Genomic DNA, 12,326 nt, shown 5'->3' with positions numbered 1-12,326 from the left:
ATATATGACAGCAGAATGCATTACAATTCTTATTACATAATATAGAGCACATTGTTTTCACAATATACAGCACAGTACATTCACACCAATTCATGTCTTCACACATGTACTTTGGATAATCATGTCCACCACATTCCACCATCATTTCTAATCCCATGCTCGCTCCCTTCCCCTCCCATCCCTCTGCCCTATCTAGAGTTTGTCTATTCCTCCCATGCTCCCTGTTCTTACCCCATTATGAATCAGCCTCCTTATATCAGAGAAAACATTCAGCATTTGTTTTTTTGGGATTGGCTAACTTCACTTAGAATTATCTTCTCTAACTCCATCCATTTACCTGCAAATTCCATGATTTTATTCTCTTTCATTGCTGAGTAATATTCCATTGTGTGTATATGTGTATATATATAAGATATGCCACATCTTTTTATTCATTCACCTACTGAAGGGCATCTAGGTTGCTTCCACAGTTTAGCTATTGTGAATTGTGCTGCTATAAACATTGATGTGGCTGTGTTTCCTCCTATTAAGTATGCTGACTTTTGAATCAAAATACAGTAGACACATTTTTATCGTGTTAAGCAAGCATCCATCCATCTTTCTTATTTTCTTGAGTGTCTTTTAAAAATCTATTTTGATTGTTTAATCTTTTGAACGATCTTTTTAACATTTTAAATATAATCCAGTTATTTTCCCTTGAATCAATTACTATGATTAATTATATTCCTAGATTTACTAATGCTGAGCCATCTTTACATTTCTCAAATATATTTCCTTTCTTTTAACGTGACATTGAATTCTTTGCTAATATCTTACTTAGGTCTTTTGCATTGTAAATACAAGTGACATTGAATTAGAGTTTTATTTTCTGGGCAGTCTTTGTCAGTATTGATGTTACCCTAACTCATAAAATGCCTTTTGAAAGCTCTCTTTTTCTTTGTTTTGGAACAGTTAAAGTAGCATTGGAATCATTTATTCTCAAAAAGTTTGGTAGAATCCCTCCCTGAAATCATCTGACCCTGGATCTTTTACTTTCGGAGTGGAGGTAGTGGGGTCTTTAACAATGATTTCTATTTATTTTATGGAAATATGTTGGAATTAATATTGGCAAATTATGGTTTCCTAGAAAATGTGTTCAATCAATGATGTCTTTCAAAAGACTTCCTAGAAACTGCTGCCCATTTCAGCAGGTCGCTGAATATGGGTCTCATTATGACAATCCAAGAATAGAACAGACCCTAAGGAAATGTCTGCATTTCATCCAGATTTCATGGTTATAGCCAGAGACCAGGTTTTGCCTCTGTCATGCTTTCCTGGGATGCTTTGGCCTGAGATCCACTTTCTTCTGTCACTCTCACCTCAGACATTCCTTTACATGTGAGTTGCACTTGGCCTACCTCCAAAGAGAATCTGAAGCAGAGCACTTCAATTCCATCCCAGCACAAACCTGCATCAGGTGGCAGAAAGCCAGCATTCGTCTGCAATTTTAATGTGTTAATGAGAAACAGTAAATTACTGTGTATAAAATTATTTGGTTGGCATATACCATAGCCAGTGTTACTGGTGCAGTCTTCTGTGAAGAACAGAGGTTCTCAGGGGAGCAGATTTGCCTCACAGGGAACACTTGGCAATGTCTGGAGACATTTTGGGCTGTCACAACTGGAAGATGAGGAGTGCTGCTGACATGTAGTGGGGAGAGGCCAGGATCCTGCTAACCAGCCTCCGAATGCACAGGAGAGCCTCCCACCACCCAAAGTATCAAATTATGCCAAAGATGAGAAACCCTGATTTAGAAATATTTTCTCTCTGCTTGTGTTCCAGGATTTTATAGCAACCTTGCCAGAACTTTCAGGATTCCATGGCCAGGACCTTTTTGGAATTTGGAGTAAAGTCTACGACCCTTTATATTGTGAGGTAAAAGAAAAAAATATATCTATATACATACATATATATATATATATATATATATGTATAAATATATATATTTATATAAATATATATATTTATATAAATATATTTTAATATATTTGCTATCCAGTTTTATGCTTTATGCCTATTTTGAAATAGACGAGTACCCTTGCATTTTTTTCTTACAAATTTTTACTTGTTACTCCCTTTCATATTGAAACATAATTTCAGGTTTTTCTTATATTAGCTTGAAAATTCTGACTTCTCTTTTCTCTGCATTATTTTATGGTTTTACCCTTTGGAAAACTGCAAACAGAATTGTTTTTCTTCTGTACAGTGACGCTTATTTACTTTGCAGTCATTGAGGAATGCTGGATTCCCATCAAGCATTTTAATGAAAAACGAAATGTTTGTTACACAGAAAGAAGGGAGAAAACTTGCTTCGTCTCTAATACACAAGCCAACTGTAAGCCAGGCTATCAAAATTGACTTGTCAGGAGAGAACTTCTTTACTGTGTGATGCATTTGAATTAATCTTTGTAGCTAGATAAACTAGGGCTGTGTTTTTCAAGGTTCCCGGTATTTTTCACTCACCAGGCTCCACCTTCTGGCCAAAAGGAGTGTTTTCTCTTTTTATTTATACATGACAGCAGAATGCATTACAATTCTTATTACACATATAGAGCACAATTTTTCATGTCTCTGGTTATATACAAAGTATATTCACACCAATTTATGTCTTCACACATGTACTTTAGATAATAATGTCCATCACATTCCACCATCATTGCTAACCTCCTGCCCCTTCTCTTCCCCTCCCACCCCTCTCCCCTGTCTAGAGTTCATCTATTCCTCCCTTGTTCCCCCTCCCTACCTCACTATGAGTCAGTCACCTTATATCAGAGAAAACATTTAGCATTTTTTGGGGGGGGTGGGATTGGCTAACTTCACTTAGCATTATCTTCTCTAACTCTATCCATTTACCTGCAAATGCCATGATTTTATTCTCTTTTATTGCTGAGTAATATTCCATTGTGTATATATGCCACATTTTTTAATTAATTCATCTACTGAAGGGCATCTAGGTTGGTTCCACAATTTATCTATTGTGAATTGTGCTGCTCTAAACATTGATGTGGCTGTGTCCCTGTAGTATGCTGTTATTAAGTCCTTTGGGTATAGAGGAGAGGGATAGCTGGGTCAAATGGTGGTTCCATTCCCAATTTTTCCAAGAAATCTCCATACCTCTTTCCATATTGGCTGCACCAATTTGCAGTCCAACCAGCAGTGTATGAGTGTACCTTTTTCCCCACATCCTTGCCAACACTTATCGTTATTTGTCTTCATAGTAGCTGCCATTCTGACTGGAGTGAGATGAAATCTTAGAGTGGTTTTGATTTGCATTTCTCTAATTGCAGGGACCTGAACAGACACTTCTCAGATGATGATATACAATCAATCAGCAAATATATGAAAAAAATGTTCATCATCGCTAGCAAAAGGAGTGTTTTCCTGTTTTCCCAGCACAGTTAGCACAGTTCTGACCATTCACCTGACCATCCACTTCTGATTTTGAGTTCATGATGGGGGAGTTAGGGGCAGCAATTACTTTTATAGTTCCATCTCAGTAACAGATGACACCATGTGCCTCCTCTTTGGTAGTTCATTAGCCCAACTGCAAGCTACTCTTTCAATATTTTCACTTTATCATCAGCATCCGTTTCAATGAAATTTGTTAGCCTCGAAGACATTTTCAATGGAGACAAGAACCCACTGTTTTAGTTCTAGTCTTCATTTGTTTTTCTTCCTCACTCTTGTTTTTTGTTGGTGGGTACTTGTTTTGGGGATTAAACTCAAGGCCTAAAGTAGGCTAACTCCATACTTCATTTTTAACTGATCTATTCCATAATGAGACCATGTTATGTGGCATCTTCCTCATGTCTCTCTTGCTTACTTCTGTGTCACTTTGTTCTGCTCCTTCATGATCAGTGTCTGTCTGTCTGTCTGTCTCTCTCTCTCTCTCTCTCTCTCTTTCTCTCTCTCAAACTAGGGGACTCCTAATCAGCTTTTTTCTAATGGGTAATAAATAATGACACTAGGTCTCTACCTACACTACCTGAAGCTTGTTCATGCTTAACAAACATCTACCCAGTCTCTACTGGGCCTCAGGCACAAACTTTCAAGTTCCCAGGGGTGGGTGTCTATTATTGAAGGCTCCAGAGAAATACATTTCCTATCCTAACAGGCCTCTCAGACAGCTCATTCAGCTTCAGAGAAAATACCATCTTACCCTGTAAGCTTATACCTTCCCCCACAGATTCATAGAAGATTTCCAACCCTTACATAAAGGAATGAGCCACATCCTTGCCCTACTGCCCTCTTGTTCTGCAAAATATGAATCACACGTTTATCCAGAGTTAAGTCAAAAACTATAAACGTGGTAGAAAGAAGACATTGAGTTTCTGTGTTTTTTTCTTCTGAAAATTAATATCACTCTCTATTGTGATATAAAGTCTTTAAAAGAAGTGGTAGGACAAGAAAGGCCGGCCTCAGTGGTTCTTGTGGGGCCAAAGAAGATTTTAAAAAATCAACAAAGAGGATAGTCATTAATAAAAACAAAATGCACAAATGTTTTCTTCCTTTTTCTTTAATACAGGCTGTCCACAATTTCACTTTACCCTCCTGGGCCACTAAGGACACCATGGCTAAGTTGAAAGAATTATCAGAATTATCCATTCTCTCCCTTTTTGGAATTCATAAGCAGAAAGAGAAAAGTAGACTCCAGGGAGGTAAGTATTTTTGAAAATGAGATGTGTTTTGGATTTGTGGTTGTGGTCTGAGTCTGAGTCACAGTCCTATCACTGACCCACAGAGTGACCTCAGACAGATCTCTTAAAACTGTAACAATAACACCTGCTTCATAGACAGGGTTAAAATGAATGTATGTATTCAAAGGATTTAGAACAAACAGCAGCTGGTACATAATACACTGTCAGCAAACATTGTGTTACTGTAATCATCAATATTACACACTCTGGACCTTAATTTTCTCATCTGGAAAATGAAAGCTTTGAGCTAACACTAAATAAATGGTCCTTTCTGTCCAGATCTCTTTATCCAGATGAAATAACCGAGGATTCATATCTGAGTCCGAAGAAAATCACTTGTGCCTGGGGGCCTATAAGCCATCGTTAGAAATTAATAGAACATATTTTGCAGGATCTATAGATTTTATTTATTACAATTGATAAGTTTATGACACAGCTGGAATTGTTTCACTGGTGTTGAAAGGTATTGAGACTTATTTGTCAGTGATGCCTCTTCTTGGATAGAATTGGCTTTTCCCAGCACAGGAGACCCTGCCATCCTGAAGGTAGACCCAAGCAGGAAGATTCTGGGCCCCTGTGATGAGGACAGGTGAGTAGAGGAAAGAAGCCAGGACCAGGTAGGTTAGAGACAGAGGCTGCGGCCTGTGAGGGCAGCTAGGTGGACGTGCCAAAACACCAAGTAGGGTGTCAGGCTCAGAGGTGGTTAATGTGAGGACATGCCTATTTTAGACATTTTGAGGAAACTGGTATAATCACATCAGGATTCCTGCCAAATGCTATTCACCTGATAAGGACAGGTCCATTAGAATCCCAAGAGAATGCATAGCAGCAGAGAATTCTGACAATTAGAGCTAGAAGTCAGTTATGGAGTCAATTATAGCTAGAAAAGCAGGGCTACACCTTAGGTATAGAGTGAGACAAGCTGTAACCAAGAGAAGAGCTAATAAGACATGAAACCAGGATGATTAGGAGCAAATTCATCTGAAATGAGTGTGAGGTTGGAGCTAATAATGCCGGACAGTGGTCCCTAATGACATGAGGGTGTTGCAAAGCTGCTGTGACAAAGTGCCCATAGCATGGTACAGAATCAGACCCAACGGAAATGTTCAGGTCTTTGCTCCACGTTAAGAATGGCACAAGTAACAAGCCCAGCCCTTGAGGAAGACAGCACATCCAGAGAGGAGTCTTAGATGAAACCTAGCATGTCAGAAAGATTACCAGGCAAGGTACAGACTGTGTGTAGGAGCAGAACCCAGGAAGAAGCTCATCCTTTACAACAAAAGACACCGAGGGTCTCACTGGCTACATAAGCACCAGGCCTCATTTCTGGTGCACCAGAATCAAGTTTTATTTCCCCTCAGCCTCACTGTGATGAATTCAAGAATCTGACCCTTCACTACTCCAAGTGCAGCCTATTGGCCTGCAATATCCCCTTACCTAACAGCTGGCTGGAAATAAAGAAGCTCAGGCCCCACTTGAAAACTGTTGAATTAGAATCCACAGTTTAGTAAAATTCCAATGACAGAAAGGAATGAACAGTAATCTAATGCTGTGCAGGTATATATGAATGAAATGGGGTTTACCCTAGCAACGTGTTCATCTTTCCTCCTCCCTCCCCCCTCACCCTCTTTGTCTACTGGAGGGTTATACTGGGGGAAGCCACTTCCTCTCTCTGGGCGTCAGTTTCCCCATCTGATAAGTGGATCGAACTAGACTCTGTCTGTAAGTGTCCTTCCCTCAGGTATTCTCTGGTCATGGATTATATAGGTTGGCACTTGTGGGAACCCTCCTGCCCTACTTCCTAGAGGAAGTTCAGTGCCACTGATAAGCCAGAAAATTGTTTCCTGCGTGGTTCTTCCAAAACAGGAGCTCCGCCCTATTGTTCCTATCTGACTAAGCATGAAAGATTTGTCAACGACATGCTCATTGAATGATGAAGCGGCTGAACACAGCCATGCACAGAAAACATACATTGCCCTGCTGACACAGAATACAAGAACATCAGTACTGTGACCAGTATCTTCTGACGTTGACCAGAACTTTTGTTCCACCAATTGCTTTCAGAGGTGACAACATCTGGTGATGTGCACACATACACACACCCCAAAACTCCTAAGACTAGTTTTGGAACACACACCCACTCTTTTTTTTCAAACATCCACTCTTACACTAGAGTATACAGCTAAATCCAGCTCACTGCCTGTTTTTGTAAATAGAGTTTTACTGAAGCAGCCACTTGTTCATTTATGCAATGTCTCTGGCAGTTTTCATGCTACCACTGCAGAGTTGAAAAGTTGCAACAGATCTAATGGCCCACAAAGCCTAAAACATTTACCATGTGACCTTTTACAGGAAAAAAATGTGCCAACTTTTTCTGTAGCCCAGGAGTAAAAGAAGTGAAGTTTGTGTTTTCTGATCAATAATGTTTTGTCTGGTTCATGCAGATTTAAGAAAGGATGCCACAGGGAATTTAGAAGTTTGCTTTATGTGAACAGGGATTTTTGACATACTGGGTTCAAAACCCAGGCTTTCTGCTTACAAGTCACACAATCTTGGGCAAGTTACTGAGCCTTTCTGAGCCTCTGCCATCCCACCTATAAAATGGAATATTGGCATGCCAGAGCCCAGAGATAATTTGATAGTCACCCCTAGTTACTCCTGGGACTAGGGAATAATCACCAGAACTAAGACCTGATACCTTGTGACCAAGGCTGCAGCCTGCCCAAAAAGGCACAGGTTGACAAAGGGCAAGCCACTTTTGGCAGATGATTGTCATGACTTCCAGAAACTTGGCGACAGAGTTTAGTACCAATGTGGCATGAAGATCAAGTGTAAGTCCCTAAAGTATTCCAGAGAAATTGAGACTTGTTAGAAAAACAGCATCCAGTTTCTTTCATTCATGGTAAATGCCAGCATCTGCAGAAAGAACTGATCACCTACCTCCTTGATTAACCCTGTATTGTGCTAATTGGTGTACAGGCCTATATCTTCCTAGTATTTCATAACACTGCTCTGATTCACCTAGCACAGTGTCTGAGCCAGAATAGCTGCTCAGGGTTAACTTGCTGAGCCAACTAGAGAGTCTGGGATTATAGTCTATTAATGTCAATGCCTGCTCATTGCCAAAAGCAAACACACACCATTGGTCATTCGTAAGCCAGGAGAACACATACACAGTAGAGCAACCAACCAAAACACAGAAGTCTCTTTTGTGACTCCCCAACATAGTTGGTCATGGAAGTCTCTGAAGCAACGTGTTCCTCAAGCAGAATCTGGCACTGGGAGGTACCCCACAGCTTTCAGCATCTGCAAACAGCATAGAGACTGTGCTTTGTGCATCTGCCTTTTGTCACCTCAGGAGCAACAAGAGTTAGGTGTTTGGATGTGAAGGGCAGAAAGCGCCCCTCTACTGATGACAGATAGTGAGAGCTACAGATTCTGGCTGCTCCCCAATAGTGACCCCCAGGATAATCTGAAGAAATGGTCCACAAACAGCCCATGATCTGTGCACACATCTGGAGAATTGCTTTCTCCCAAGGCTTCCCAAAAGCCTGACTGTTGGAGAGTGAAAAAGGAGGTGAAGACAGAAGTACATACCCTGCAGTCATTTCAGTTCTGCTCAGGAGATGGTCATTGGCTGACAACTGTCTTGTAAGATCTGGAAAGAAAAAAATCTGAAATAACTTCCAAGTTATCAGCCTCCTAAACTGAAATTTAACAGAACCCATTACAGGAGAGTTCTAGAATGCACCAGTCTAGGTCTCCTTTCCCAGCTGGGTGAGTCCCTTAATGTCTCCGAGCTTCAGCTTTCTTAGCTATAAATGAGGGACAAGACTGAAACATCAGTTTAAAAAAAATGTGTGTCAGTTATGCTACCCAGCACATAGCTGAGGCTCAACCAAAGTTAGGTCTTTGCCTCTCTTGATAAATCATCAGAGAACATCCCCATTTATGAATAAGTTTGAAAACTAAAATATAAGCCTTGTTTGGTTCAGCTCCATTATTGATCTATCTCCTTAAGGTGTCCTGGTCGGTGAAATTCTCAATCACCTGAAGAGTGCAACTCAATCCCAAAACTACAAAAAATTTGTCATGTATTCTGCGGTAAGTATTACTGTCTTCATTTAACACCCATTTGTTTTAAGTGTGTGATCTCTTAGAGGAACCTCATCTGGATCCTGATTACTTCCCCATTACCCAGGGAATGGTAGGCATCTGCACAAAGATGTGAAGATTAAATGGGTCATTCTGGCCCTTGAGGAATTTACAATTTAATGGTAGTGCTAACAAGAAGACAAACACCAAAGCAGTGTGGAAATACCATTCAAGCAAGGGCTTTGGGGCCTCCTAAAGGGCGGCCACCTCTCTGTTGCAGGAGATGGGAGAGATAGGCAGGTAGATAAGCAGGTAGACTCAGGCAACTTTGATAGAGTCTCAGAATGTTTGAGCTGGAAGGCAGCTTGAAGATCATGCTTCTTAGGGTAAGGAGAGAAAGGAAGCAGGGGAGACTCCCTCCACCCCGGAAGGGGTTTGCTCAGGGAGGTCAGGGCAGGGAGGACAGGATGGGGACAGCATTTCAGAAATTAATTATCTTGTAGAAAGACTGGAATCTGGGACTAGCACCTAGTTAGAAAGCTTATGTAATATCTAGAAAAATGGAGAGGTCTAAAACCAGGGCAGCAAGAGGACAGGAAAAGGGATTTGCTCGGTTATAAGGGAAACTATGATTTTGACTGGAGAAAGCCATGTTTTCATTCATGGCTGAAGATACAGGGAAGCTTGATTATTATATTATCCTCCATACGTAATAGGCTAGAGAAACAGCCCACAGAGGGAGTTGGAGAGAAGTGGGCCTGGAATGAGCTGATTCTGTGCTTTTTTTCGCTTCTAATCTGGTTTCTTTTTCTAACTTGTTGTGTGACTTCTATCAAATTCTGTTGCTCTGTTTCTTTTTCTTTCTTTCTTTTTTTTTTTTTTAGATTGGTCTTCACCGCTTTTGAATATGTGTACACTGTCATACAGTTTGGGCAGTGAAATGTTGTCCCCACTTTATAGATGTGGAAGTTGAGAATTACCTAACACTAGATAGCTCATCAATGCCAGGATTGGAAATCATCCTGTATACCTTTCAGCCACTCTGAGCAAACATTCAACTTTAATTTTTTTTTTTGGGGGGGGGCAGGGGTTAAGGGGATTGAATCCAGGGGCACTTTACCATTGAGTTACATCCCCAGCCCTTTTGTTAGTTAGTTTGTTTTATTTTGAGACAGGGTCTTGCTGACTTGCTTAGGACCTCACTAAATTACTGAGGCTGGCTTCAAACTTGAGATCCTCCTGCCTCAGCCTCCCAAGTCACTGGGATTACTCATGTGCACCACTGTACCCTGCTATAATTATGTTTAAGCTACAATTATGTTTAAACTTCCTTATATTTTAACCTCCCTAAAACATTTATGGCCTCATATACTCTTCCACAACTTTAAAGTACAATGATACTAATCTATAGAAAAATATAATTTAGCATTAATATGTTCTAAAATATCTTAAATTTTAATGAAAAAATCAATGGAACAAGCAAAAGCAGAGATTTGCTTTACTGGAAAAAGGCACAGAACTGAGAAGACTTGATTCAAGTTTACTTTATTCTATGCTTATTTGATGATAAGCAAGTTACTTAATGTCTCTGGATCTCAGTTTCTTCATTTTTCAAATGGGAATATGTATGTAAATCTTACTATCTAGCACACAACAGATGCTAAAGTAAAATTAGCTCTTTCCCAATTACTTATTATACTTAGTCCTTAGTACTTATTAAGACATTGGGAGTAAGGGAAATTGAATTGAATGGGAAATCCTAGTGGTGCTCTACAAATGCATATCTATTGAATGCAAATCTGAACCAGCAGTAAAATGATTGAAAATGATTTGTTCCGAATTTCTGTAGCATGACACTACTGTGAGTGGCCTACAGATGGCGCTAGATGTTTTCAACGGAATCCTTCCTCCTTATGCTTCTTGCCACTTAGTGGAATTGTACCTTGACAAAGGGTAAGTGCCTGATGAGTGCTTTTGAAATTCAGCGTCACTGGCCCCCCGCTTTGTTATTATTGCTATTGTTGGCATAAGGGTGGTTGTGTCTGTCTTTGGTTTGCTTTTATATTTGAAGGGAAAAATGGTGATAATAGTATCTGTGAGTCAGGGCTCTTTTTTTTTGTTGTCATGAAGTCTTTTATTTGAAAATAATGTACATAACACAGTAGATGGAAAAATTTTAGAGAACCATCCTAAATAGCAGAAATTAAATTTTTTAAAATTAAGGTATTCTAAGTTTGCTGACATTACATAGTTCTCTTGGTAAAAACAGCCTGATAGAAGACGCCATGAGAAAAATGAAGGTGCTTGGTGCTTAAACAACAAAAGTACTTCAATTAAAAGACTTTGAACACACCCATGCAGCTCCTGGGGAGTCATATTCACCAGTAAAGATTCTTCTGGCTGGTGTTTACCTGGTGTGGCCTTTCCCAGGTGACCAAGCCCTTGTTTAAACCTAGTAGGAAGGTTAGATTTTGAGAGACCAAATGTCATATTTTACCCAAAACTGAGGGAGCTCCCAGAATAGGTGACTTTTATTGTTAAAATGGGTCAAGTTGGGATAAACCAGGAAGAGTTGGTTACCATAGACAAGGTCACACCAAAACTTTGTATCATTTGCGAGAGGAGTTGTTTTTTGGCAAGTCACCAGAACTCATGGGATATTATTGAAGGAATAAAGGAAAAGAAGGGGCCAAGTTAAGGCAGTGACCCCAGAGCTGTGTTCCAAGGTTGGTTGGGGAGATGAATTGTGCCTTCCTTTCAAGATATTCTCAGCAACTACAGGCAGGACCAGCCTGACACCAGGCCCCACTCTCAGAAAAGCTCATGCTTGTCTTGACATTCTATTGCTGCCATCTTGAAATTCTCCATAATCTTGGAACAAAAGGCTATGAACTTAATTCTTCTCACTTTGTAGTTTTAGATACATGTTTTTGGTCCCCCGAATATGTAGAACAGGAAAGTCACAGTATAAAGACCTAATTCTCAACCAATACCTTCACTCCTTATGAAGAAAGTGAGTCCCACACAGTTAGGGAAGGGTAGATGTTTTCTTTATCGAACCTTTGATTGGGTGACACCATGATGAAGTCAAACTATAATGTGGTCTTAGCTGATTTGCTCTCAAGTATCTTGGGTCTGAGCAGAGAGAAGCAAATGGAGACTAGTAATGGAGACTAGCAAACAGTAGAACATGAGAAAGAGAAGACTGAAAACATAAAAATCTGTCTTAGTAATAAACCTTGCACACATCTGACCCTTTGAAGACCACCTCTGGACACATAGTTAATAAATCCAGACAAAATTCCAGGATCAGCTCTAAGCACAGGCACTATTTCTTCAGGGATAAGACAAGAGAAGCTATTGACTCTTCTCAGGCCTCTCTCTTCTGTGGTTTCTGCACCGCAGGGGCCTGAGCTTGCTTTGTTAGGGAGCCATAGTACTTTCTTTATCTGAATCACTTTCTTTCACCATCTTGAGAAAACCTGTGCTATTAGA

At 40.1% G+C, this 12,326-nt stretch overlaps 1 protein-coding gene across 1 annotated transcript in view; it reads left to right on the top strand.

Annotated features, from left to right (window-relative positions):
• Nucleotides 1-12,326, top strand: part of Acp3 (acid phosphatase 3) — a 69,625-nt gene that overhangs the window by 43,998 nt on the left and 13,301 nt on the right. Inside the window, exons 8-11 of the mRNA XM_076867078.2 lie at nucleotides 1,822-1,914; nucleotides 4,565-4,697; nucleotides 8,758-8,840; nucleotides 10,681-10,784. Of these exons, the coding sequence (XP_076723193.2) occupies nucleotides 1,822-1,914; nucleotides 4,565-4,697; nucleotides 8,758-8,840; nucleotides 10,681-10,784 (413 nt within the window). The remainder of the gene's footprint in view (nucleotides 1-1,821; nucleotides 1,915-4,564; nucleotides 4,698-8,757; nucleotides 8,841-10,680; nucleotides 10,785-12,326) is intronic.

Source organism: Callospermophilus lateralis, chromosome 10, assembly GCF_048772815.1.
Source record: "Callospermophilus lateralis isolate mCalLat2 chromosome 10, mCalLat2.hap1, whole genome shotgun sequence".
Classification (NCBI taxonomy): domain Eukaryota; kingdom Metazoa; phylum Chordata; class Mammalia; order Rodentia; family Sciuridae; genus Callospermophilus; species Callospermophilus lateralis.
Note: the sequence above shows the minus strand (reverse complement) of the source record. Positions and strands in the feature narration are given on the sequence as shown.